We start from the raw sequence: 24,986 nt of genomic DNA, 5'->3' as shown, positions 1-24,986 counted from the left end.
CAAATATTGTGCCTGGAACATTGCGGCAGTAGACGAAACACTTGAGTGAAAGGTGTCGTTTCTCCCTTATTTCTGAGCAAGCAAAACACATCTTGCTTTCTTCAGGAAACAACAAATGTTTCGTCCGCGTAGAGGAACAGATGGAAGCATCTGGGTGTTGGTTGACACGCGGAGAAACGTCTGCGGCTTCCAGTGCGGCCATAACAACCAAGCGGTTGCGCTGCATGGGAAGATCATCGGCGGCGGCTTGGGGTTCTTGACCAGTTTCTCTCGGAAGCTGCAGGCATTCGCATGATCTCTTTCTCAGAAAGCATCCCAGACACGAAAATCAGGCATCGGTGAGATACAGTTTTCTGTCGTTCTTACTCGACTCATGGCGCAATTTTGTGCACTGAACTGCGATGCCAAACAAAGGTTGTAGCTGCTTGATGATGCGGGGTTAATTTCTGCCAGTTAAAACTTCGCAAGATGAGGTTCTGGTCTCTGCTCGTCGTCGCGTGGATGCCCGTTCTGCAGGTCCTCCTTGCAGGCATGCTCGGAGCTTGTCTCGCGTCCAGCCGGTTCAACGTCCTCACCTCTGATGCTCGAAGGAGCATAAATAAGGTACTATTCAGAATCTAACACCGCAGCTACACGCATCGAATATAGAATTGCATACGAGTACTACTAACGAGCTTCCATTTTTCAGATTGTTTATATTGTCTTCGTTCCATCCCTCGTCTTTTCGAGCTTGGCAGGGACTGTAACGCTCAAGGACGTCATTTCCTGGTTCGACTTTGGCACTGCAAGATTTTTCACCGATTAATGAATAATTTGGCATTTGATTGCTCCTTGCTGAACTTGGTGAATTAAGGTGGTTCATGCCAGTGAACATGAGCATCATATTCCTGATCGGAGCAACTCTAGGATGGCTGGCCGTGAAGACCCTAAGGCCAGGAGAACATCTTCAGGGACTTGTCATTGCTTGCAGCTCAGCAGGCAAGTCATCAGTCACATGCAGAGTTGTTTTTTTCTTTTTTTCAGGTAAGTTTTCTACTGTGTGCTCAGTCACATGCATTTTTTCAGGTAACTGGGGAACCATACCCTTGATGATAGTTCCAGCGATTTGCAATGAGGAGGACAGCCCCTTTGGTGATGCCACCACCTGCAAATCTCTCGGCATCTCCTACGTCTCATTGTCCATGGCGGTAAACTTGACAACCGCCTCGTTAACTCTGTCTAAGACTATCATGCATGGTACATTTTGGATTCATGCAGCTAGGAAATTTCTTCATTTGGACCCATAGCTACAGCGTCATGAAGAGATCTGCTCAGCTCTATAACAAAGGATGTAATGATCACCCTACAACTAATAACGTAAGAAAGGAACAAAATTCAGGAGAAGATCAAAATGGTAATTATGTCGCTTTTCTGCCCATGTTCTCGTCTGCAGATTCTTGTGAGGATGTCCCGAACAACTCAGTAAGTAGTAGCACATCCTTTCATTACGTTCAAAGAATCTAAACTGAGAGACTGGTGAAGGGACCTTACATTTTCTGAATTCGGGTTGTAGGTTAGTCCTACCTTGCCTTCCAACAGCCTTTCTGGTACCTTGATGCACTATTTCAGAAGAGCAAAGGATTTGCTGGTAGAGATACTGAAAGAACTGTGGTCACCTCCCAGTGTTGCCGCTGTATGTAACCTCATTTGATCATCCGAATGAAGTCTAGAATTCAAATCTAACTGCTATCACTCTGTAGCTCGTAGGGTTTACTGTCGGAGCAATCGATAAGCTGAAATCACTCGTTACGGAGGAAGACAGCCCTCTCCGAGTGGTCCAAGATACTGCACAGTTACTAGGGTATACCACTGCTTCTTCCTTGGGTGTTGCATCTTGAGGAAATCTGTTACTGACCTTCTCTTGGCTGACAACCCAAACTTGGGAGCAGAGATGCTGCAATACCTTGCACTGTCCTCATACTCGGTGGAAACCTTACCAAAGGTACGATTTATCCTCTGTCATAAACTTTGTGTCAGCTTGGTCATCTCGAGGTCTAAGTTTGCGACACATATAACCTCACCTATGTCTTAATTATTTTTGTTCACCAAAATTCTACACGGCCAGGCAGAGGAAGGACGACGATGAAGCCTCTGGTAGTCATATCGATTATTGTGATACGCTTCGTGATCCTTCCTGCCTGTGGAATCGGCGTGGTCAAGGCAGCCAGGGAGCTTGGGTTCCTGCCAGGATCACCCCTGTACCATTACGTTCTGCTGTTGCAATCTACAGTTCCCCCAGCCATGAGCATCGGTAAGCCAGCATACAAGAGTTCATGAGGTGTTGGGTTCTCCAGTGTTTTGAGGTGTGATAGGGTGCTGTGTTTTGAGGTGTCGGGTTCTCCGGTGTTGCAGGAACCATAGCTCAGCTGTTCGATGTTGGGGAAGAGGAGTGCTCCATCGTCTTCCTCTGGACGCACCTGGTTGCCGCACTGGCGCTCACACTCTGGTCGACTGTGTTCATGTCACTGGTGTCCTGAGCGTCTCTTCAGTAAAACATTGCATCAGTCGGCACATTTGTTGTACTGCCTCCGTTCATAAAAGAATATCGAAGATTTATCTAAATTCGGATATATCTGTATACTAAAAAGTGTCTATATACAGGGAGGGGCGTTTCTGGTCCCGAGCTAAGATGAGCCCGTTTTGTGGACCGTCCAAATCGCCTGGGGATGGGTGCAGTGGCCAGAATTCCTGTCAGAACAGCGTCCTGGAACCAGTCCTCTACGCGTAGCGTTCGTATGTGTACGTAGCGATAGGTGGTGACGGCCGTAAGGTTGTCGTGTGGCAGGCAGGTGGGAGCAGGCTCGCAGCGCCGATACAGGCGTTCATTTTCCCTGTACTGATGGAATCAATACGTGCTCAGGCTGGGCTAGGACAGAGCATACGAGATTCAAATAAAGAATTCGCATACGACACTTCATACGAATGGATACCACCAATGGCAACGCGAATGCCCAGTTCAGAATACAGGTGCATCTGAGCTCGAGATCAGATAGGCATTTTCGCTATATACATCCAAACTTAGACAAACTTCCGACATCCTTTTATGGACAGAGGTGGTACTATAATATGTTTCAAGTATTATAAGTTACAAACTCAAATAAGATTTAGACGAGCATGCGGAAAGTTGCAGTACAGAGACAAAAAGAATGTAGCAGCCTAGCAGGACATGGACTTTTAGCATCAATGAAGAGAGATGTCACACAACTCAGTAAACAGAAATTCTATGGCTGATTCAATAGTATCATAAAATCATCGAAGTTGAATTAAAGAATTGACCCTGGTACAATGTTGTATGGACCCACTAATATTACAGTTTACTTGTACATCCTGTTATATGAGGGTGAGCTGCAGCTTCGGGCGGTGAGGCTGAGGCTCCACCACTTCCATATGAATCATAACACTCTGCAACACAGCATAGCTTATGTTTGCTCCGGGCTTGGTTACTTTCTGGTTCACCTCGTCTACTACCCAGTCACCCCCTTTGTCTCCCTTCGATGTAAGATAGATTGGCCCTTCTATGCCAAACCTGTTTTTATTATAAAAAAAAACAAATGGCGTAAGATACATCAAGTCCCGCAGCACAAAAGAAGCGCTAGTAAACACATGCAGATTGAAGATGATGTTAAACAATTATTCATTAGAGAAGCATTTGGAAAAACTAAGTGCCTTTTTGGTCGGTACACTAAGCTTGCCATACGTTGCCACACAACAAGTTAGTCAAGTTTGACTGAGTTAGGCAGTCATTTGGTTCGCAGACACACCTGTGGCAAATATTCTTTTCATGCAACATTGACATATGTGTCACTGACTCAGAAAATTATGGCAAGCTTTCCTCAAGTGTGGCAAGTATGGCGCTCATTTTAACCGCCAAACTTATGCATGAATTGCAAAAAAAAATGTGGCAAATGATGGCAACCTTACTGTAGCAGCCAAATAGGACGAGCAGCCAAACAGGACCTAGAAGGCTAGAACTCAACTGATCAAGAACAGAATAGAGAAACATCGGGCATGTTTAGTTCATTCATTGCACAATGTTTACAAACCAAAATCAGGGCATGATCAAATTATTGATATATTTGATCGAATGAAGTTATACTACAGCAATATATTTTGTGATGAACCTAATGGAACTAATTCAGTGCTGGGGACATTGATATATTTTCCTATAGACTTGCTCAAACTTAAAGAAGTTTGACTTAGACAAAGCTAGAACTTCAATTAATTTTGGAATGGAGGGAGCACTAGCCAAACTCCATGCACATTACCAATTTTTGGCTTCACTAAGGTAGTGAACCAAAACAGAATGTGCCGACAAAATGCTCCAATATCTCAATATTTATTATGAACTAGGAAAATAGCAATCACGTAATTTGTTCAAGCACAACTTCCATATGGCATGTCTGGTCACCAAATGGACAAACAAACATCAAGCTCAAAGTCCGTAGCAGTTAGCAGATCCTACTTTGGGTTACTTCAGGTACGTCAGCCACTCGGTTTCAAGTTAATATAAGATGATTGGGCTGGTGTTGGTGGGAAAAAAAACAAATTTTTGTCCTCGTTGACTTGTGAGCAGCATGTTCACGTAATTTTTGGCTTCACTAAGGTAGTGAACCAAAACAGAATGTGCCGACAAAATGCTCCAATATCTCAATATTTATTATGAACTAGGAAAATAGCAATCACGTAATTTGTTCAAGCACAACTTCCATATGGCATGTCTGGTCACCATGGTTAAGGCCGTCCTGAGCGCCATCCCCATCCATCAACTGCTCGCCTACGCCCCGCCGAAGAAGACCCTGAAGATGATCGAAAAGATCAAGCGCGGCTTCCTCTGGGCCGGGCGCGCTGCCGCTAATGGAGGGCATTGCCATGTCAACTGGAAGCGTGTCTGCCGTCCCATCTCCTACGGGGGTCTTGGCGTGCAAGACATTGAGCGCGCTGGTCTCGCCCTGCGGCTGCGCTGGCTTTGGCTCTCTCGCACTGATGACAGCCGTGCCTGGAGTGGCCTCGACTTGCAGTTCTCCGCGGACGAGCACGCGCTGTTCTTCGCCTCCACCACCATGTGCATTGGGGACGGGCAGCGCGCATTATTCTGGGAGGACCGATGGATTTCTGGCAGGGCGGTCAAAGAGCTTGCGCCGCACCTCTATGCTTGCGTCCCCAAGCGACGCCGCAAAACCAGGACGGTGGCCGACGGCCTGTTACAGAACTGCTGGGCCAGGGACATCCAAGGGCTGCTTGGCATCCACGAGATCGGGCAGTACCTAACCATCTGGCAAGCGATCCAGGGCACCACGCTCAGCGCCATGCCCGACCAGCTCCTTTGGAAGTGGAATGCCTCTGGCACCTACACAGCCAGCTCATGCTACCTCGCAACCTTCCACGGATCCACATCTTGTTGTTCCTGGAAGTTAGTTTGGAAGACATGGGCGCCGCCGAAGGTTAAGTTCTTCCATTGGCTTGCAAACCTCGACAGATGTTGGACTGCGGAGCGCCTGGCACGGCACAGCCTGCCCCATCATCCTCGATGCCTCCTCTGCGACCAGGCGCCTGAATCCATGCAACACCTCATGCTCCACTGCCCCTTCTCCCGGCAGGTTTGGCACGAGGTGCTTGCTTGGCTCAGGATGACCACCAGGGCTCCGGTAGACGAACCCACCCTGATGGATTGGTGGTGCCGGGCTCGCCAGGAAACGCCGATGCCACTTCGCAAAGGCCTGGCGTCGGCAGCCCTGCTCATCCCATGGATGGTCTGGAAGCACAGAAACGCTAGCGTCTTCGAAGGAGCCCAGCCCTCCATGCCGCTACTGCTGCAGAACATCAAGGAGGAGCTATGCATCTGGGCTAGGGCAGGTGCCCAGGGTTTACGTGTTGTCCTGCCTCCCAGTTGGGATGTGCACTGATTTTTCTGCTTTTCCTAACCTGTAACCGGCCTCCTAGGAGGATGTAAACGATTCCCTATCTTTTCAATGCAATGAAACGCAAAGGTCCTTTGCGTTTTCTCGAAAAGAGAGAGAGAGAGAGAGAGAGAGAGAGAGAGAGAGAGAGAGATCCATACTTTGGAACGAAGACTATGAAACCATTTGCCTTGATCTTTACTATTCTAGCTTCAGTGTCGACCGGCCTGCACGAAAAAATGTGTAGATGATTATTGATTAATGATCATAACTGGGATCATTCAGAAAATATACTTACTCCTATAACAGATTTCAACCATTTTTTACTATTCTCGTCTAAATAATAATTTAGCTTGATATCTACTGCTAACTTATCACTCTTTTATGCCATTGACAACTAAAACGTACCTTGTCCTGAAATATATGAGGGTGTGTAGCTCAACAGATGCTCTGCTTGCCATCTGGGCATTTCGGTGCCTATAATTCAAGTCTGGGATGATAATAATGTCAGTACCAAAATTAGTAATAATATATATAGAGGGAAAGCTTCAGCAGTGCATTGGGTTTCTTACTGTCAGCAATGCCTGTGAGCTGTGGACCATCCTGAAAGATTGGTGGAAGCTTTGCTATATCTAGAGCAGCAGCTAGCAACCTATGCACAATTACATCTGCAATGAGAGGACACTGAATCAGACACCAACCTCACAGTTTATATGCTTCCTATTCTCTTCTACAGCTTAGACTGGAACACATAATTACTTTCAAGGTTCATGCACGAGATACTAAAATGCTAGACCATCAACAGGTAATGCATCTTTGTGGACATAATATAATCCCTGTCCTTTAATTTTGTCTATAAAAACTACACTGAGTTACAAAGAACTTCCATTTTGTGTAAAAAGTTCATGCAAACAATTATTTCAACTGCCAGTAAGCTAATTAGTAGTTTAGAACATAAGCTGGACTAGTGACATGTTCAAATATCTTGCGTACACAACAATCATCAGTCAAATTCAAGTACTCCCTCCAATCCATAGTTAGTGTCGTGGTTTTAGTTCAATTTGAACTAAAAGCAAGACACTTATTATGGATCCGAGGGACTGATATATTTTAGCATCAAAGTATCCAAGGGAGGAGGAAAACTGACCTGCATATCTGCGAATAGGAGAAGTGAAATGAGTGTAAAGAGCAGATGCGAGACCATAATGGTAATACTCAGACAAGCTCATATCTCCACTGCAAAAATAAACTGCCTGTGTGTTGCAAGAGGGAAGATATAACTTGTATGTATATATAGTTCCAATCACTAAAAGCTGATATGTAGCAAGCTTCACTATAGCTATCTTACTTGTGTCATGCATCTAGTTGCCAAAATCCTGATAAGCTTGTTGAAGTATGGGTCATCTCTCTGCGAGTCAAGAAGTAACGACAGGTCAGTATAATGCTCCAAACAGATACTGTCCAGCTACATAGCAGTGTCGCCTAAAAGTGAAGTGCTCCCTACAGTAAAATACCTTTGCATTATCAAGTGATTCAGCTAATGCTTTTGAGGATGACGCGTCCAGATTTAGGCCAACAGAAGAGGCAGTACGGAGTAATGGCTCAAGCATCTCCTTTGTTGGGCTAGGATGACGCCTGATGCCAATCAAAGGAAAATTAGCAGGTTGAGAAAAGGTAAGGTTCAAATGATCCATCAGCTATAAGAGAAAAGTAGTGCGTTATTACTGCATAAATCTTGGAAAACATAAAAGATACAAATAAATTCTTAAAACAATTCCTTGACAGAAAAACAAGTTGCTGGCTGCACGTTTTTTTCTAAATCTGCAATATGTGCCAACCTTCTTGAGCGATCATATCTACTCCCTCCGCCTCATGAAACTTGTCTTAACTTTGTTTAAATTTGAGTGTATCTAGATGCTAAATATTGTCTAGATACATCCAAATTTCGACAAAGTTAAGACAAGTTTCATGAGACGGAGGGATTATGCAACATTAGGAGATGTCATAAACATAATAATTTGGCACCCTGCCTCATTGGAGCTACGGGTTATTTCATGATTGCACCTAAGCAACTCTGGAAGTCTGGCTCTATATGGTTTGGATGATCAGGTCAACAGGTCAAAAAGTGTGCTCAATTATGAATAAGATGTGAAAAACATTTTCCAGGATATTTCCTAGGAATCCAGATATATTTGGCTGCACTACCAGAATGGTGATCTAAATCTGATCTGAACGTGACAAGATATAACAACTTAACAAGGACATAGCAAATGTGTACCGTAGCAATGAACACAAGGGATAGTGCTGCAAAATCTTCTCAGCAACAGAAATATTCGCTGCCAACATGAACTCTTCAATCATTTGATTTGCCTCACGAATTTGATAGATTCCTGTTGAGCTTAAGTGTAAGCACTTATATTCATACCACAGGCATAGAAATGGTTCAGTCAGGTTTACAAATCTGCATACCTATGTCAAGAGGATCATGAGTTTCGCTATCAATTTCGAATTTGACTTCTGCTGAAGCAAGAGTCAGAGCCCCCCTTTCGCAACGCCGATGTCTCATTATCTAAATAAGCATTGAAAACATAAGCCTAATAGTAGTACTGATAGCAAATATCAATTGACAAGATTATTTATTGAGGTACGAGATAGGATAACAAAAGAGCAAACCTTTGCTAATGAATTTAAGTTCCGCAAGTCTACAGTCAGTGGGTCGACCATACGGCTGGAAAATTCAAGGGGAAATGATCAATCTTATGATAATGTTTTTGACCTACTAGACCACTTAGAATTGTATTTTCACATCTAAGTATGGTCAAACTGAGAAGGTTGAAGGCCAGAAAGCACCTGTCATCCATTCTTGCTTGGGCTTCCACATAAGACATTGCAGCACAAGACTGGATAACACTCTTTGTATATCTTGTAGCTATGATATGAGCATCAGGTGTCATTTCCTGTACCCAGAACATTCCAGAAACACCACAGCACCAAGATTCAAGTATTAGCATGTTCACTTGACATTTTTATCACTTCAAGATACAAGAGAATGAAAAGGAAATGCCAAAGGCAGATGACAATAATACTCTGCTCATGGTACCACAAGATCAGAAATGAATCTAAGTTAGTAAGCTTTTACGCACACTACACGCAACAGGTCTTAGAGATGGTTTTCCTTTGAGAAAGTACAGCACCACAACACTACTTATTCATATATGCGGTTCACAAGAAAAAAAGAAACAACAATAAACTAAAAGGCTAGGGTGTACACCGACGAAAAATCTTAGCGAAGGCTGAAACGGAAGACATGTTGAGTCATCCATTGTCTCTGAAATTGAATATAGTATGCACAATATGCGTTCATAAAGCTAGTAGGACAAGGTATTGTGGACATCTGGTTCACACAATACCTTATTCAATAAGAGCAGAAACATAATGACTAAATTAATCCTCTTATGTCCGACAAATTGACATCCCAACAACACAAATTCATGAACTAGACTTACCCAAATGACAGAGAATGCAAGCCTTGCAGTATCAGCACGAAGAGAACAAACATCTGGAGAACAACATAATTCAGAAAAAACATCAGTCACTTCCACTCATATGTATTGACATTAACTTGAGTATTGTCAAATTCAATAAGGAATGCTCCACTGCTGTGTATGCCAACAGTGATACCTTCAGTTAGAGGCTTTGGAAGCATGTCAATCCGTTGTCCAACAAGATAAACAGAAGTTGCCCTTTGTGAAGCCTCCTCGTCAAGAGGAGTACCAGGATGGACAAAATTAGTGACATCGGCGATATCTGGTCGGTCCAAGTTAAGAACTGCAATCTCCACATCAATAGAAACAGTATACAAGGTGCATGAAATGGAATGAAAGTGATGTGTCTCACATGAGCCTCCTATCCAATCTGCGACAGATAGCTTTCATGAACCAAGGTCAGATAAATTAGTTTGTAGCTGGAACATAAGGGCTTGCTAGCATCACAAAAACTGCCTATATTACATCTGCAATGCTCAGGGCATTCCCAATGATTTATATGCATAGCTTGTATCGGTGAGAGAATGCATGTTACGAATGTGTAGATACAACCCTCCCCGGTGCATCATTATTACCTGTTGTATCTAGTTCTGTTCTTCAGCATCCAATTTGTTGTTATCTTACATGAGATATGACCTTCATCTCTCTCTTCATTAACTCTTCCACCGCCTCATCTTTAATCCTAGCTGGCAAGCCATATATACTGCCTACATAAAACTATTATGAATGGCCGCGAAGCCATTTTCCATACGGAAATTATATCCGTCTACTTTATGTCATTTAAGTATTCATGCCAACCAGGAAGGTGGCATTTCGTATTAGTAATTGAAATCGAGTAATCCCCTTGAAAAGAAAATTGATCTATCAACTGAAAGGATTTACAAATTGAGTTTTCTCAACATAAATAGAACTAAAGAGCATGATTTGGTCCACATGTTACAATTAACCAATCAATCTTATGGAGCTCAAGCCCAAAGCAGATGCAACAGATCCGATAAGCAATTTACACAAGCGAAGCTATCATAAAGTAAAAGGAAGTGATAAGGGAAATATTAAGTCAAATGTAGAGAAGTACAAATTCAAAAGCAAGAGCATAAGATTGACTTGCATTCCAAACTTGAACTGAGTAGCTAAGAGAGAAATATATAAAGGATACGAACTCCGACTTCAAAATTCCCATTTGGAAGTGGCGTGCAATGTAGTGCATCATCAATATCCCTACAACCTAAATGGCAATTGGATGGTATTCAGTCAATCCAACTACAGAAGAAAAGGGTACACTTATCATGGTAAACTCACCAGGTGGGTCCACACTAAAGACTCTCACTTGCCGCAGGTCTTGCCTATTGGGATTAGCCAAATCCTCAGGTGATAATGTCCAAGGCAAAGATGGCAAACAAGCAAGGACTTGTGTAGAGAAAGGTCTTGTGTTAATATCATTCTCTATTAGGACAACCTGTTTCATATGTAAACATCACTTAGCATGCTAGCATCAAATGTATGATCTACATGCAGCCATTAGTTCGGGTAAGGTAGGCTACTGCAGCTCCTACGTAGTAACTGACTTCTTGTAATAAATATTAGGTATAGAAACTTGCCTCTGTTTCGGTTTCTTTGTCGCCAATATCTCCTATAGTCCTTACATAGTGTCCTGATGGGTATCTAGACATGACATCCCAGGAGTCAACTGCAACGACAATCCTTTTATTTAAAAGATTCCCCAGCTGTCTAGTTTGAATCCGGATCTTAGGAATTCTACGATCTTTCGACACAAATAGAGCATGAGCAACGCCCCCGCTACCAGCAGGCATGGGCATTGGCTCCAAGGATCCACAATACCTGCAGTATACAAGCATTTTATGTATCAAAGTGCAGAAGCTGAAACAAAAACTTACAGATAGTGATCTATGCCTAACCAACCAAAGACAGTAAGAAATGCATGACAAATAAATAAAAACTTGCTTGTCAAGACTACTAGTTAAACCCATGCATCATTTAGGCATGTAGACGTAAAAATCATCAGGGTCGATCCCGCTGAGTTAACAAAAATGATTGCATAATTGTACATCTTCTAAGGCCATAACTTCACAACAGTAGTTAAACCCATACACTATTAGGCATGTGAACGTAAGTGAAAGAACCAGGTCGATCCGTATGAGTACGTTTGCATTGATTGCATGAATTGTGCATTTTCAGAGGGCATTTGGCAGATAAGTAGATTATAATTACATAAGCATTATTAAGAACATCTAAAACTCACGAATTCCAATTCCGTTTGATGATACCAACAACACGTCCAACTGGTCTGCTGGAGACAGAAGCAACTGTTGATTGCATGGAATTGGTGTTTCGTGGAGCATCATCCGCACTATCTGGAGCCAAACGGACATCCCCTTCATTATCATCTTCTGAAATAACAGAAACATCCATTGAGTAAGAAAAATAAGATCAGATAAGGAAAATGAGATACGTCCAAGATTGAAAAATATACCATCATCATCTGCAATAAATGACTTCGTCTCATGCCATTGATCTTGTGGCAGAAGTTCAACAGAAACTATATCTCCATCAAAGGCCCTGTTCATATTTGAACGGCCACGGATAATAATCTCATCGCCGATGCTCTCACTTCCAACATATGCTTCAAATGGATTGTACCGATTAACTCGAAGCTTCCCTTGATGGTAAATACCACAACGTAGACCAGATGTAATTTCTGACATAGGTTTATGCTGCAATATTATCAGGAGAGCATAAATTACATTTAAGACTAGATGGTTATTCATTATTATATCGAGGATGCAGAAAAGGAAATTGCATCGTTAATGACTTGGTATACCTCAATGTAAATTACTTTCCTTTTGGATGGTCTAAGATCTTCTACATCTTCCATGGTAACATCTCCGCTAGTTGGAACAACCACCAAATCAAGCAAACCAGGCTGTGCAAGCGATCGTACATATGACTCAACTGGAAGCAGAAATATTTTGATGAGACTACCATAAAATCATTAAGTCAGTATTGTAAAGGGTTCAGCTATTCGGTTATGTAACAGAATATCCAAATAGCACCTGTCTCTGCATTTAGACCTTCTTCGGTAGCTTTTCGTTTGTTATCTCGATCATTTGTAACAAGCAACACTCTGGCACTGTCACCAAGATGACTTTGATACCAACGTGCAGCAACACGGATTGCTGAATAGGCAAGAAATGTCCAGTAAAGAGGAGAGGATGCATAAAAATGTCTACAGAATAACTGATATGAGTTATACCCAACATAATAGAGCAGCTAGGTACCTCTATCATTACGATCATTTGGGCTCTCCCCAGCCATCTCTTTGATGTAAGTATCCCTGATTTTTCAGTAAATTAGTAATCCTAATCATGTGAACAAAAAAGACTAACATCGCTAATGCTAAGCAGAAAGTTTTGATATGAACAGCTAGCACATTTAAATATAAAATCAGAAGGACAAAATTGTAGCAGTTTCACATTTGTGGGTGCTGCTTTTACAGAGAAGTTTTACAGATGCAACTACATAAAGGATGCCAAAAGATATATGCCATTTGGAGGGAACACCGCTTGAACGCACTTTGAGTTAAGGAAAAAATCAACTTTAGAGAATTTACTCCACATCAGAAGAGATGCAGGAGTGATCTCAGTGACTTATTCCTAGAGGAAAATACTTCCATAAGTACTACTACGGTTGTTTGTCCTCACCATTCCATCAGCTAGGAATCTGAACTTGTTTTGCTTACATTATTAGGACCTAAAAAAACTGTAGCAGATGCTAAATTCACACCCAACTAATGGAAACAAGCATTGGGATTTGGGAGAACCCAAGGTGGAATTCAGGACGGCGTACCTGTGGTGTTCGTTGGTGAACACGAAGAACCTTCGAGCCGTGTTGGTGCATAGGGCCTTGAGCCTGTTGTACACGGAGAGGTTCTTATTCTTCACTTCGTCCAGCACCACCGAGAGCACGACGATATCCTCAATCGCTGGATTCTCCAGCAAATCGATCTGCAGCAACCCCTCAGAGCATCAGCAATCGGACACACGACCGTATAGGGGCACGCTAAATACGAGAAGTGGGGGCGGGGGAGCAGGGCCACCTGGTGGAGCACGACGTTGGTGTCGATGACGAGGATGGCTGCCGCGTCGGCGTTGAGGCGGCGCGCGGCCGCGTCGCAGGAGGAGCAGGAGGCGGCGCCGCAGGGGATGTCGTCGCGGAGGTAGTGCTCCCGGACCACCTGCGCAGACGGGGAGACGGGGTTAGCTAGGGTTTCGGCGGGTGGGGGTGGGGGTGGGGGTGCGGCCGAGTGGTGGTGACCTTGACGACGCGCCCTTGCTTCGTCTTCTTCACGAAGGACTTGCTCTGCAGCATGTTGGCGAGGTCGGCGGCGCGCAGGCGAAGCGGCGGCGGCGGTTGCTGGGAGGGAGAGGGAGGGGTAGGGTACAGGCAGACCTTCGGCGGCGAATGGCGGCGGCGGCGGCGGCGTACGGGGGTTTAATAGGTTTGGTGCGGCGTGGTAGGATTACTGGGTTGAGCTTAGCCTGCGTTTGTGTTTGCATTCGCCTCCCTCAACCGTCCCTCAGGCCTTGTTTGGCAAGAGCCAAGAGGGCTTTAAAGCGTTTTTCGCCGATTTCATTCTTTGAGTTGGGGAATCTTCACGTCGGTATATTTCTTGCTCGATTCATGTATTATTTGCAGTAATAAACGGTTTAATTTCTCATATTGAGCACTTAGATGAGTTCATACTTTTTGAATTTTCTTATTGATTCTACGCGTTCGAATTTAAATTTTATTCATGTAATCGTTGTACTACATCATAGAATTCTAATGCCTATACTTTTGCTATGAAAAAGTTTCAACACCATGAATATTGGCGGTATGTTCCGCAAGAACTCGACCAATGGTGCTAGTGGCTCGAGCAGCCACCCCAACTTGCGCAAGAAGTCGCGTACGGAGAGGGACGGTCTCCAGAGCGACCTCGACAAGGAGTACAAGCGTTTGGCTGAATGATAGTGGGTCGACTCCGAGTTTCTCTCCCGCCAAGGCCTCAGCAGCGACTTCGGCCTGCCAGTGCACAATGCCGGCATGAAGGTCTTTGCATCTCTAAATCAGTACACCTACAGGCGTGTCACCCTGGAGTTCCTCTCGACTTTCCATGACGACCTCGTCGTCCTCGGCCGAAACACCACTCTAAGCTTTCGACTGAACCATGAATTGCATGTCCTCACTTTCGAGGTATTTTACACTTGCTTCGGGTTCTCCACTGATAGAGAGCTTGATACTAATGAGGAGGTTGTCCAAGAGGCGCAACACGCCTGGCAGCAAATTTCTGTTTTCAGGAACACGAACTTCATGCGAAGGAAGACCGCCACCATCCAGAACCATGCCATCCGTTACTTCACCACCTTCTTGGTGAACTCTATTTTTGGCAAGGGAGACACGAGCGACGCGGCTAGTCTCGAGATGTGTGTCATCTACAACGCCCTTCACCCCAACATGGAGAACAGGGTGAACCTCGTCGCCCTCCTTATTCAGCACTTCCGCCAACAGAGGTCGGCAACCTCAGGAGATATCTGTTGCAGTGGGTTGGTTACCCAAATTTCTTATTTGTCGTGGGGAGTAAGTATTTGGATACTAACCATATGACTAACACACAGTTGGGTATGTATTGGCCGAACAATCAACTTCTTGCCTATCAATTTTATTTTGAGCCTAACGGTGACTTGTTCCAAGAGTTGCTTCCTTTTTCTGCTGCCTTTGGTATTCTAGGGAGGAACACTTGGGTGCTTTCCCCGGATGAGTTCCACGCTTTGAGGGTGGCGGCTGGGCGAGAGCAGGCCCCGAAGGGGAATGCAACTTGGGAGCAGCAAAACGACCAAGCTGGAGATGATGACCAGCAATGGGGAGATCAGGGGTGGAATGACTATTTCCAACAGCACCAATACCAGCCACATCAACCCTTCATGCAGCCACGGCCTGGATACGACTACGTCCCAAGAGAGGAGTACGACACCTTGGTGGGTCGCGTCGGTGATGGCTGGTATACATATCAGTTGCACCTAGTTTCGAAATAAGAGTATCGAACCATGAGGAGCTACTAGTAATGATCTTGATATCCTTGCTACTTTCGACTAAAGATTACTTAATAATTGTATTCTAATCTCAAATAAAAGGGGGTGTTGTAAATGGTTGCGGGAAAATAAATAAAGCAGTAAAAACGTTATATGAAAAGGGAACTTTATAAGGCAAGGTGTTCTGAGGGATTATTGGATCCACCATTAGCACTAGAAATCATGTTAATCAAGATGAAATATGCTTTCAAGCATGTTGTGTGTGGGAGAGCTCCATAATAAGATGTGCCCAGAAAGCCATCGATCCTCGCATCTCTAAATAACCACAGCATCTAGCCTTCTGCAGGTACATATGGACTAATGCTATTAAGGGGTAAGCCTCATGGTCATCGATATGAGCTTTATAAATCACTCTTATCCCCCTTATCCATGTGTCAAAGCGCCGATACGGTAATGTTACTTCTCGTCGTTCGCTTTACCACACTTCAAAGGGTAGTTCTCTCTGAAGACCAATAGGCAATATTACATGGTGCCCAACATGTAATAACAAGAGAGAAATTAATACTTGAAAATATAAATCATCTTCGATTCATCTCATATTCATGTTAGGGTTTCTCCATCTTCCCAAGAACTAATAAGACTACTCACACATGGAGACAATCAAGAACATCATCATAATCTTGTGGAATGAATGAGAGGAATGGAACGAACTCAAGTACGAATCCACAATATCAATCAAGATTACAACTATGGTTGGAGAATGATGGTGATGATGGTGGAGCGGTTGATGATGCTGAAGGGGATGATACCTTGTCCTCCGAGGATCCATGTAGCAGCCCGGATCTTGTCTTCTCCAAAGTTCCTTCTTGAGATCTGATCTGGGGCGGTGTTTCTCGGTTTCGCGGAACTGTGTGTGTCTGGTCTCTGATCCGTCTGCGGGAGGTGAAAGTATTTGACGATGCGGTGCTCATGGAGGGTTGTACGTGCGGACGGTACGGGCGGGTCCTACCCGTACTGATGCCCGTTAAACTCTCTAGAAGTTGTTCTCGCATTGTCCTTTCGCCTAGACGCATTATTAAGTGCAAAAATGATTTCTATGATGTCAAAATGCCAGAAAATGACAGTTTTTATTGACATTTCATGATTGACTTATTATTTTAGGATCATGTGTAGACAAGCATAAAAGGGTGCAGTAGCGCGGTGAAATACAAAAATCCTACCACTACTTGATGATAACTTGATGAAATAGTAATGCAAAAACATACTAAAAATGCACTCATCAACTTCCCCAAGCTTAGACTCTTGCTCGTCCCCGAGCAAGATATGAGCTTAATGCACAGAGTCATCTTTGTTCATGAAGCGGGAGTCGTTAAAACAAATGAGGCATTTTTCAAGAACAAGGGCTATAATATCGGATATAAAATTAGAGCATGAATGAAACCATAATATTCTCAAACTCAAATGACTTAAAGGCCTCCACACCTTACAAGGTTTAAGGAAAGACAAGAAGATTACTTTATCTAGGTATCATCAAATCAATAAGTTAGCTTTTCTTCATGGTTATTGCTAATAGCTTTTCTCTTTTTCACACTTTTTTTTATTTCACAATCTTCTTTTCTTTCTTTCTATGTTTGTTTTTCTCACACGAAGGAACCAATGATCATAAAATACTTTATAAGTAATTTTCCTACATCCTATCAAAGCTTTCTGGTGTGGAGGACTATAAATCATTATCATGATGCAAGTACAATTATACTCATCTTAATTCGTACATCTAATGCAACAATCATAATTCAATCATACTTCAAATAAGATAACGGCTCAAGATTCATTGGATAGAAATCCTTCACTCTCCAAGGGAAAGTAAACAAGTGCTAATGCAATCCTTATCGATATTCGAACTAAATGCATACTGAAAGTAAATACTCAAACTAAAGGGGATAGATTACAAGGTGTTATAGATCTCCCCAGGCTTGGAATCACGCCAGGTGGGATCAAATAATCCTTGCGATTATTTGATACCGTATTTTATTCTTTTACTTCAAAGGGGCTTCCCCCTCGAGCTTACGGATCTTGGTCTGCAGCGCAACGGTGAAGGCTTTGAGATAGATGATGCGGGCAGAACGCTCTTTAACCAGCTTCTCTAGAAGGGTGATGTAGTTCTTGCTTACTTCCAGCGTCTTTTTCTGCGTATCAAGAGAACAAAGACAAATATTAAGATAACAAACCAAAAGGGGGATCATAATTCTCAAATTAGATTTTGAAAAGGCTTTCGACACAGTTGAGCATAAATCAATATTGAAAATTATGGAGCTTTAGGTTTTGATGAAAAATGGATTGGATGGGTTGCTAGCACTTTCAAATCTGCAACATCTTCCGTTCTATTAAATGGGGTGCCCTGTAATAAGTTTGTCTGCTGTCGAGAAGTAAGACAATGTGACCCACTATCCCCTCTCTTGTTTGAAATTGCCGTTGATCTTTTGCAAACACTGGTCAATAATGAGTTCAACTTGGGCAATTTGATTCCTCCAATTGTTGTCCCTGGACACAACTTCCCTATAATTCAATACGCAGATGACACGCTTTTGATCATGGAAGCTTCCGTTATACAAGTGCAGGGTTTGCAGAATTGTTTAAACACTTTCTCTCTTGCCACTATTTTGAAGGTGAATTTCAGCAAGTCTTGTTTTGTTCTAATTAATTGCCATGTTGTTGGGTTCTAAACTTGGACAGCTGCCATTCACTTACCTTGGTCTTCCTATGGGGACTACCAAGCCAACTATTCAGGACCTGGTTCCTCTAGTCAGCAAATGTGAGAGAAGATTGAATGCATGCTCTAGATTTCTCACACAAGCGGGAAGAGTCCTATATGTTAATTATGTCCTGTCTGCTCTTCCAACCTTTTACATGTGTTCGATGAAGCTGCAAAAAAATACTTATCAAAACTATTGATAGAGGGATAAGACATTGTGTTTGGGCGAAGAAAGATAGTGACAAGATCCAATCCTTGACTGCTTGGGAGCTTGCTTGCAAACCGGAAGATAAGGGAGGTTTAGGTATTATAAATCGTGAGTTGCAAAATGATCCCTTACTCCTTAAACAGCTATATAAATTTTATAATAAAGCTTCCATTCCATGGGTGGATTTAGTTTGGTATGCTCACTATTCTCATGATGTGCATCACGCTTCGAAGAAGGTGGGGAGTTTCTGGTGGAGAGACATATGGTCTCTAAGTTGACAATTCAGGGGAGTGTCTAGGTGTGTTGCTGGTAATGGATCCACGATCCTTTTTTGGAAAGACAGGTGGTTGGGTAATAGTCTGCTTGCTGAACGTTTCCCAATGCTATTTTCCTTTGCTCAAGATCCTGACATCTCCCTACAGAAAGTAATCAACCTAGATACAGAGATGCACAATTTATTTTATCTTCCTTTGTCTCATATGGCCTTTCAAGAGCTGCACACTATCTCCGATATGATACTTGCTCTCAGGCATAATCAAAACCATCTGGAGATACAAGATGCATGGATTTTCAATTATAACTCGGGTGTATATTCCTCGAACAGCTTTTATAAGCTGATGTTTAGTGGCCTCCCGGTTGAACCTGTCTTCCCTAAGCTTTGGAAGTGCAAATGTGTTCCAAAGATGAAAGTACTCACCTGGCTAGTTCTCATGGATCGCCTAAACATACGTGATATGATACTCAGGAGACATTGGCATCTCCAATCCGGTGCATAGTGTGTTATGTGCAGTCTCGACAGTCTAGAAACAAGAGATCGTCTATTTATAGAGTGCCTGTTTGCCAAGAGATGTTGGGATTTCTGTAAGATTACATGGCAATCTGGAGATTCTATGAGTGATATTTTCATGAATGCAAAGAGAGATTTCGTAGGTCCTAATTTCTTTGAAATAACCATATGGTGCAGCATGGAACATTTCGAAGGAAAGAAATGGTTTTATTTTCGAGGATAAAAGGCCAAGCTTCGCTTCATGGAAAACTAAGTTTTTGGCTGACTTGTAGACTACCTGTTATCGTGTGAAAAAGGCTAAAGTTGAGAGCCTAAAAGCTTGGATAAATTCCTTAAGTTAATTTTCTGTGTTTGTTTTTGCTTCTATTTTACTTCTTTGTTGGGTTGATTCTCTCAACCCGTCCCATGCAATTATGGCTCTGTGAGACTTTGTAGAATTTCTGTTTTATTTATTTAAAAATACCGTGGGGGCCTCCCCTACGGTTTCATGGTAAAAAAAAGGTTTGCCTCCATCCCTTTGATGATTTTTTCATCCATCAGGTCCAGGTAGTGACGAGGGAACACCTCGGCAATGCCTACGTATTGTAGACTTGGGTTTCGGGAGAGAGCGACGATGGAGATTCCGGGAGCGAGATTAGGCACACGACGTACCCAGCTTCGGGTCCCCTCGGTGGAGGATCCCTACGTGCTGCTAGCAATCCAGTATATGATCATAGATGTGTTTACAGGGTGCCGCCGTAGGCGGAGCTATGTTGTATATCTGTTGTTTCCCTTATTTCGGGTGCCCTGGCTAGCTTTATATATGCAACCAGCCTAGGGTTTTACAAGAGTCCTAGTCGACTACTTCTTCGGGTTGCCTTGTTGGGCCTTCTCCATATTGGGCCGAGCCGATCCAGGTATACCAATAATGGGTACCCGAAGGGTATACCCATGTCAGTAGCCCCCGAGTGTCTAGGGAAGTCGAAGACTTGCGTAGAGACTCCAAGCATTATCATCTCCGAAGTCGAAGAAATACAAGGCGAGGTCCATGTCGAAGATCTGTAGCGTAGATGATGTCTTGAAATTATTTTTTATCGGGTGCGTGATGTCTACTTCCCCCTCCTTTTTCTGTAGACAGTGTTGGGCCTCCAAGAGCAGAGGTTTGTAGAACAGCAGCAAGTTTTCCCTTAAGTGGATCACCCAAGGTTTATCGAACTCAGGGAGGAAGAGGTCAAAGATATCCCTCTCATGCAACCCTGCAACCACAAAGCAAGAAGTCTCTTGTGTCCCCAACACACCTAATAGGTGCACTAGTTCGGCGAAGAGATAGTGAAATACAGGTGGTATGAATATATATGAGCAGTAGCAACGGTGTCAGAAAATAGCTTGCTGGCGTGTAGTTGATGGTGGTAGTATTGCAGTAGTAGTAACACAGTGAAACAGTAAACAAGCAGTAGTAACGCAGCAGTATTAGGAACAAGGCCTAGGGATTACACTTTCACTAGTGGACACTCTCAACATTGATCACATAACAGAATAGATAAATGCATACTCTACACTTTTGTTGGATGATGAACGCATTGCGTAGGATTACACGAACCCTCAATGCCGGAGTTAACAAGCTCCACAATTTGTTCATATTTAAGTAACCTTATAGTGTAAGATAGATCAAAAGACTAAACCAAGTACTAACATAGCATGCACACTGTCACCTTCATGCATATGTAGGAGGAATAGATCACATCAATATTATCATAGCAATAGTTAACTTCGCAATCTACAAGAGATCATGATCATAGCATAAACCAAGTACTAACACGGTGCACACACTGTCACCTTTACACACGTGTGAGGAATAGAACTACTTTAATAACATTGCTAGAGTAGCACATAGATGAATAGTGATACAAAACTCATATGAATCTCAATCATGTAAAGCAGCTCATGAGATTATTGTATTGAGGTACATGGGAGAGATGAACCACATAGCTACCGGTACAGCCCCGAGCCTCGATGGAGAACTACTCCCTCCTCATGGGAGCAGCAGCGGTGATGAAGATGGCGATGGAGATGGCAGCGGTGTCGATGGAGAAGCCTTCCGGGGGCACTTCCCCGCTCCGGCAGGGTGCCGGAACAGAGACTCCTGTCCCCCAGATCTTGGCCTCGCGATGGCGGCGGCTCTGGAAGGTTTCTGTGGTTTTCGTCGAACGTCTCAGGGTTTTCGATCCAGGGGCTTTATATAGGCGAAGAGGCGGCGCAGGAGGGTCGAAGGGGCGATGACACCATAGGGCGGCGCGGCCAGGGCCTGGGCCGCGCCGGCCTATGGTCTGGGGGCCCAGTGCCCCCCCTCTGGTCCTTCCCGGGTGTTCTGGATGCTTCCGGTGAAAATAGGAACTTGGGCGTTGATTTCGTCCGATTCCGAGAATATTTCGTTACTAGGATTTCTGAAACCAAAAACAGCAGAAAACAGGAACTGGCACTTCGGCATCTTGTTAATAGGTTAGTTCCAGAAAATGCACGAATATGACATAAAGTGTGCATAAAACATGTAGATAACATCAATAATGTGGCATGGAACATAAGAAATTATCGATACATCGGAGACGTATCAGCATCCCCAAGCTTAGTTCTGCTCGTCCCGAGCAGGTAAAACGATAACACGGATAATTTCTGGAGTGACATGCCATCATAACCTTGATCATACTATTTGTAAAGCATATGTAGTGAATGCAGCAATCCAAGACAATGGTAATGACATGAGTAAACAACTGAATCATAAAGCAAAGACTTTTCATGAATAGCACTTCAAGACAAGCATCAATAAGTCTTGCATAAGAGTTAACTCATAAAGCAATAATTCAAAGTAAAGGTATTGAAGCAACACAAAGGAAGATTAAGTTTCAGCGGTTGCTTTCAACTTGTAACATGTATATCTCATGGATATTGTCAACATAGAGTAATATAATAAGTGCAATAAGCAAGTATGTAGGAATCAATGCACAGTTCACACAAGTGTTTGCTTCTTGAGGTGGAGAGAAATAGGTGAACTGACTCAACATTGAAAGTAAAAGAATGGTCCTCCATAGAGGAAAAGCATCGATTGCTATATTTGTGCTAGAGCTTTGATTTTGAAAACATGAAACAATTTTGTCAACGGTAGTAATAAAGCATATGTATCATGTAAATTATATCTTACAAGTTGCAAGCCTCATGCATAGTGTACTAATAGTGCCCGCACCTTGTCCTAATTAGCTTGGACTACCGGATCATCACAATGCACATGTTTTTACCAAGTGTCACAAAGGGGTACCTCTATGCCGCCTGTACAAAGGTCTAAGGAGAAAGCTCGCATTGGATTTCTCGCTATTGATTATTCTCAACTTAGACATCCATACCGGGACAACATAGACAACAGATAATGGACTCCTCTTTTATGCATAAGCATGTAGCAACAATTAATAATTTTCTCATTTGAGATTGAGGATATATGTCCAAAACTGAAACTTCCACCATGGATCATGGCTTTAGTTAGCGGCCCAATGTTCTTCTCTAACAATATGCATGCTCAACCATAAGGTGGTAGATCTCTCTTACTTCAGACAAGACGGACATGCATAGCAACTCACATGAAATTCAACAAAGAGTAGTTGATGGCGTCCCCAGTGAACATGGTTATCGCACAACAAGCAACTTATTAAGAGATAAAGTGCATAATTACATATTCAATACCACAATAGTTTTTAAGCTATTTGTCCCATGAGCTATATATTGCAAAGGTGAATGATGGAATTTTAAAGGTAGCACTCAAGCAATTTACTTTGGAATGGCGGAAAATACCATGTAGTAGGTAGGTATGGTGGACACAAATGGCATAGTGGTTGGCTCAAGTATTTTGGATGCATGAGAAGTATTCCCTCTCGATACAAGGTTTAGGCTAGCAAGGCTTATTTGAAACAAACACAAGGATGAACCGGTGCAGCAAAACTCACATATAAGACTCTACACCGTCTTCCTTGTTGTTCAAACTCAATACTATAAATTATCTAGACCTTAGAGAAACCAAATATGCAAACCAAATTTTAGCATGCTCTATGTATTTCTTCATTAATGGGTGCAAAGCATATGATGCAAGAGCTTAATCATGAGCACAATAATTGCCAAGTATCACATTACCCAAGACATTATAGCAATTACTACATGTATCATTTTCCAATTCCAACCATATAACAATTTATCGAAGAAGAAACTTCGCCATGAAAATTAAAAGCTAAGAACACATGTGTTCATATGAACCAGCGGAGCGTGTCTCTCTCCCACAAAAGCATTTATTTAAACAAAAACAAAAACAAAAGCACACAGACGCTCCAAGCAAAGCACATAAGATGTGACGGAATAAAAATATAGTTTCAGGGGAGGAACCTGATAAGTTGTCGATGAAGAAGGGGATGCCTTGGGCATCCCCAAGCTTAGACGCTTGAGTCTTCTTAGAATATGCAGGGGTGAACCACCGGGGCATCCCCAAGCTTAGAGCTTTCACTCTCCTTGATCATGTTGCATCATACTCCTCTCTTGATCCTTGAAAACTTCCTCCACACCAAACTCGAAACAACTCATTAGAGGGTTAGTGCACAATAAAAATTAACATATTCAGAGGTGACACAATCATTCTTAACACTTCTGGACATTGCATAATGCTACTGGACATTAGTGGATCAAAGAAATTCATCCACCATAGCAAAAGAGGCAATGTGAAATAAAAGGCAGAATCTGTCAAAACAGAACAGTTCGTATTGATGAATTTTAAAATGGCACCAGACTTGCTCAAATGAAAATGCTCAAATTGAATGAAAGTTGCGTACATATCTGAGGATCATGCACGTAAATTGGCTTAATTTTCTGAGCTAGGGAGGTAGACCCAGATTCGTGACAGCAAAGAAATCTGGAACTGCGCAGTAATCCAAATCTAGTACTTACTTTTCTATCAACGGCTTTACTTGGCACAACAAAACACAAAACTAAGATAAGGAGAGGTTGCTACAGTAGTAAACAACTTCCAAGACACAAATATAAAACAAAGTACTGTAGCAAAATAACACATGGGTTATCTCCCAAGAAGTTCTTTTCTTTATAGCCATTAAGATGGGCTCAGCAGTTTTAATGATGCACTCGCAAGAAATAGTATTTGAAGCAAAAGAGAGCATCAAGAGGCAAATTCAAAACACATTTAAGTCTAACATGCTTCCTATGCAGAGGAATCTTGTACACAAATGAATTCATGAAGAACAAAGTAACAAGCATAGAAAGATAAAACAAGTGTAGCTTCAAAAATTTCAGCACATAGAGAGGTGTTTTAGTAACATGAAAATTTCTACAACCATATTTTCCTCTCTCATAATAACTTTCAGTAGCATCATGAGCAAACTCAACAATATAACTATCACATAAAGCATTCTTATCATGAGTCTCATGCATAAAATTATTACTCTCCACATAAGCATAATCAATTTTATTAGTAATAGTGGGAGCAAATTCAATAAAGTAGCTATCATTATTATTCTCATCAAGTGTTGGAGGCATAGTATAATCACAACAAAATTTACTCTCCATAGTAGGTGGCACCAAAAGACCACTATCATTATAATCATCATAAATAGGAGGCAAAGTATCATCAAAGAAAATTTTCTCCTCAATGC

General features: G+C 42.7%; 2 protein-coding genes across 4 annotated transcripts; one reads left to right on the top strand and one right to left on the bottom strand.

Annotated features, from left to right (window-relative positions):
* On the top strand, positions 1–3,531 carry LOC127297226 (protein PIN-LIKES 7). 3 transcript variants are annotated; one of them, XM_051327522.2, is made up of 12 exons: positions 1–338; positions 454–603; positions 689–768; positions 854–978; positions 1,066–1,187; positions 1,258–1,461; positions 1,553–1,672; positions 1,740–1,840; positions 1,929–1,981; positions 2,105–2,290; positions 2,392–2,558; positions 2,641–3,531. In XM_051327522.2, the coding sequence occupies exons 2-11, from the start codon at positions 469–471 to the stop codon at positions 2,514–2,516; spliced, it is 1,251 nt and encodes a 416-aa protein (XP_051183482.1). In that variant the 5' UTR covers positions 1–338; positions 454–468; the 3' UTR covers positions 2,517–2,558; positions 2,641–3,531. The 3 variants fall into 3 exon arrangements, with proteins under 3 accessions (XP_051183482.1, XP_051183481.1, XP_051183480.1); XM_051327521.2 differs by having other exon boundaries at positions 415–603; positions 2,392–3,531; XM_051327520.2 differs by having other exon boundaries at positions 2–338; positions 2,392–3,531.
* LOC127297223 (exosome complex exonuclease RRP44 homolog A) lies at positions 3,249–14,083 on the bottom strand. The gene is made up of 24 exons (XM_051327519.2): positions 13,814–14,083; positions 13,596–13,733; positions 13,346–13,503; positions 12,778–12,833; positions 12,553–12,675; positions 12,321–12,451; positions 11,973–12,213; positions 11,742–11,889; positions 11,080–11,320; positions 10,781–10,937; positions 10,638–10,706; positions 9,618–9,743; positions 9,443–9,495; positions 8,787–8,893; positions 8,610–8,664; positions 8,406–8,505; positions 8,215–8,326; positions 7,451–7,571; positions 7,285–7,344; positions 7,084–7,189; positions 6,509–6,604; positions 6,345–6,426; positions 6,098–6,163; positions 3,249–3,565 (listed from the first exon to the last, which is right to left on the bottom strand). Exons 1-24 carry the CDS (start codon positions 13,865–13,867, stop codon positions 3,370–3,372), a joined length of 2,796 nt encoding a protein of 931 aa, XP_051183479.1. The 5' UTR covers positions 13,868–14,083; the 3' UTR covers positions 3,249–3,369.
* Positions 14,084–24,986: the final 10,903 nt, after the last annotated feature.

This window comes from Lolium perenne, chromosome 4, assembly GCF_019359855.2.
Source record: "Lolium perenne isolate Kyuss_39 chromosome 4, Kyuss_2.0, whole genome shotgun sequence".
NCBI lineage: Eukaryota > Viridiplantae > Streptophyta > Magnoliopsida > Poales > Poaceae > Lolium > Lolium perenne.
The sequence above is the reverse complement of the archived record's forward strand: the minus strand, read 5'-3'. Positions and strand labels throughout refer to the sequence as shown.

Coding starts and splice junctions, on each gene's coding strand:
- LOC127297223 (XM_051327519.2), bottom strand. CDS start 13,867: ATGCTGCAGAGCAAGTCCTTCGTGAAGAAGACGAAGCAAGGGCGCGTC. Junction 10,938..11,079: donor ACAAAGAAACCGAAACAGAG/GCAAGTTTCTAT, acceptor CATATGAAACAG/GTTGTCCTAATAGAGAATGA. Junction 8,665..8,786: donor CAAGCAAGAATGGATGACAG/GTGCTTTCTGGC, acceptor TGAATTTTCCAG/CCGTATGGTCGACCCACTGA.
- LOC127297226 (XM_051327522.2), top strand. CDS start 469: ATGAGGTTCTGGTCTCTGCTCGTCGTCGCGTGGATGCCCGTTCTGCAG. Junction 979..1,065: donor CATTGCTTGCAGCTCAGCAG/GCAAGTCATCAG, acceptor GCATTTTTTCAG/GTAACTGGGGAACCATACCC. Junction 2,291..2,391: donor TCCCCCAGCCATGAGCATCG/GTAAGCCAGCAT, acceptor CCGGTGTTGCAG/GAACCATAGCTCAGCTGTTC.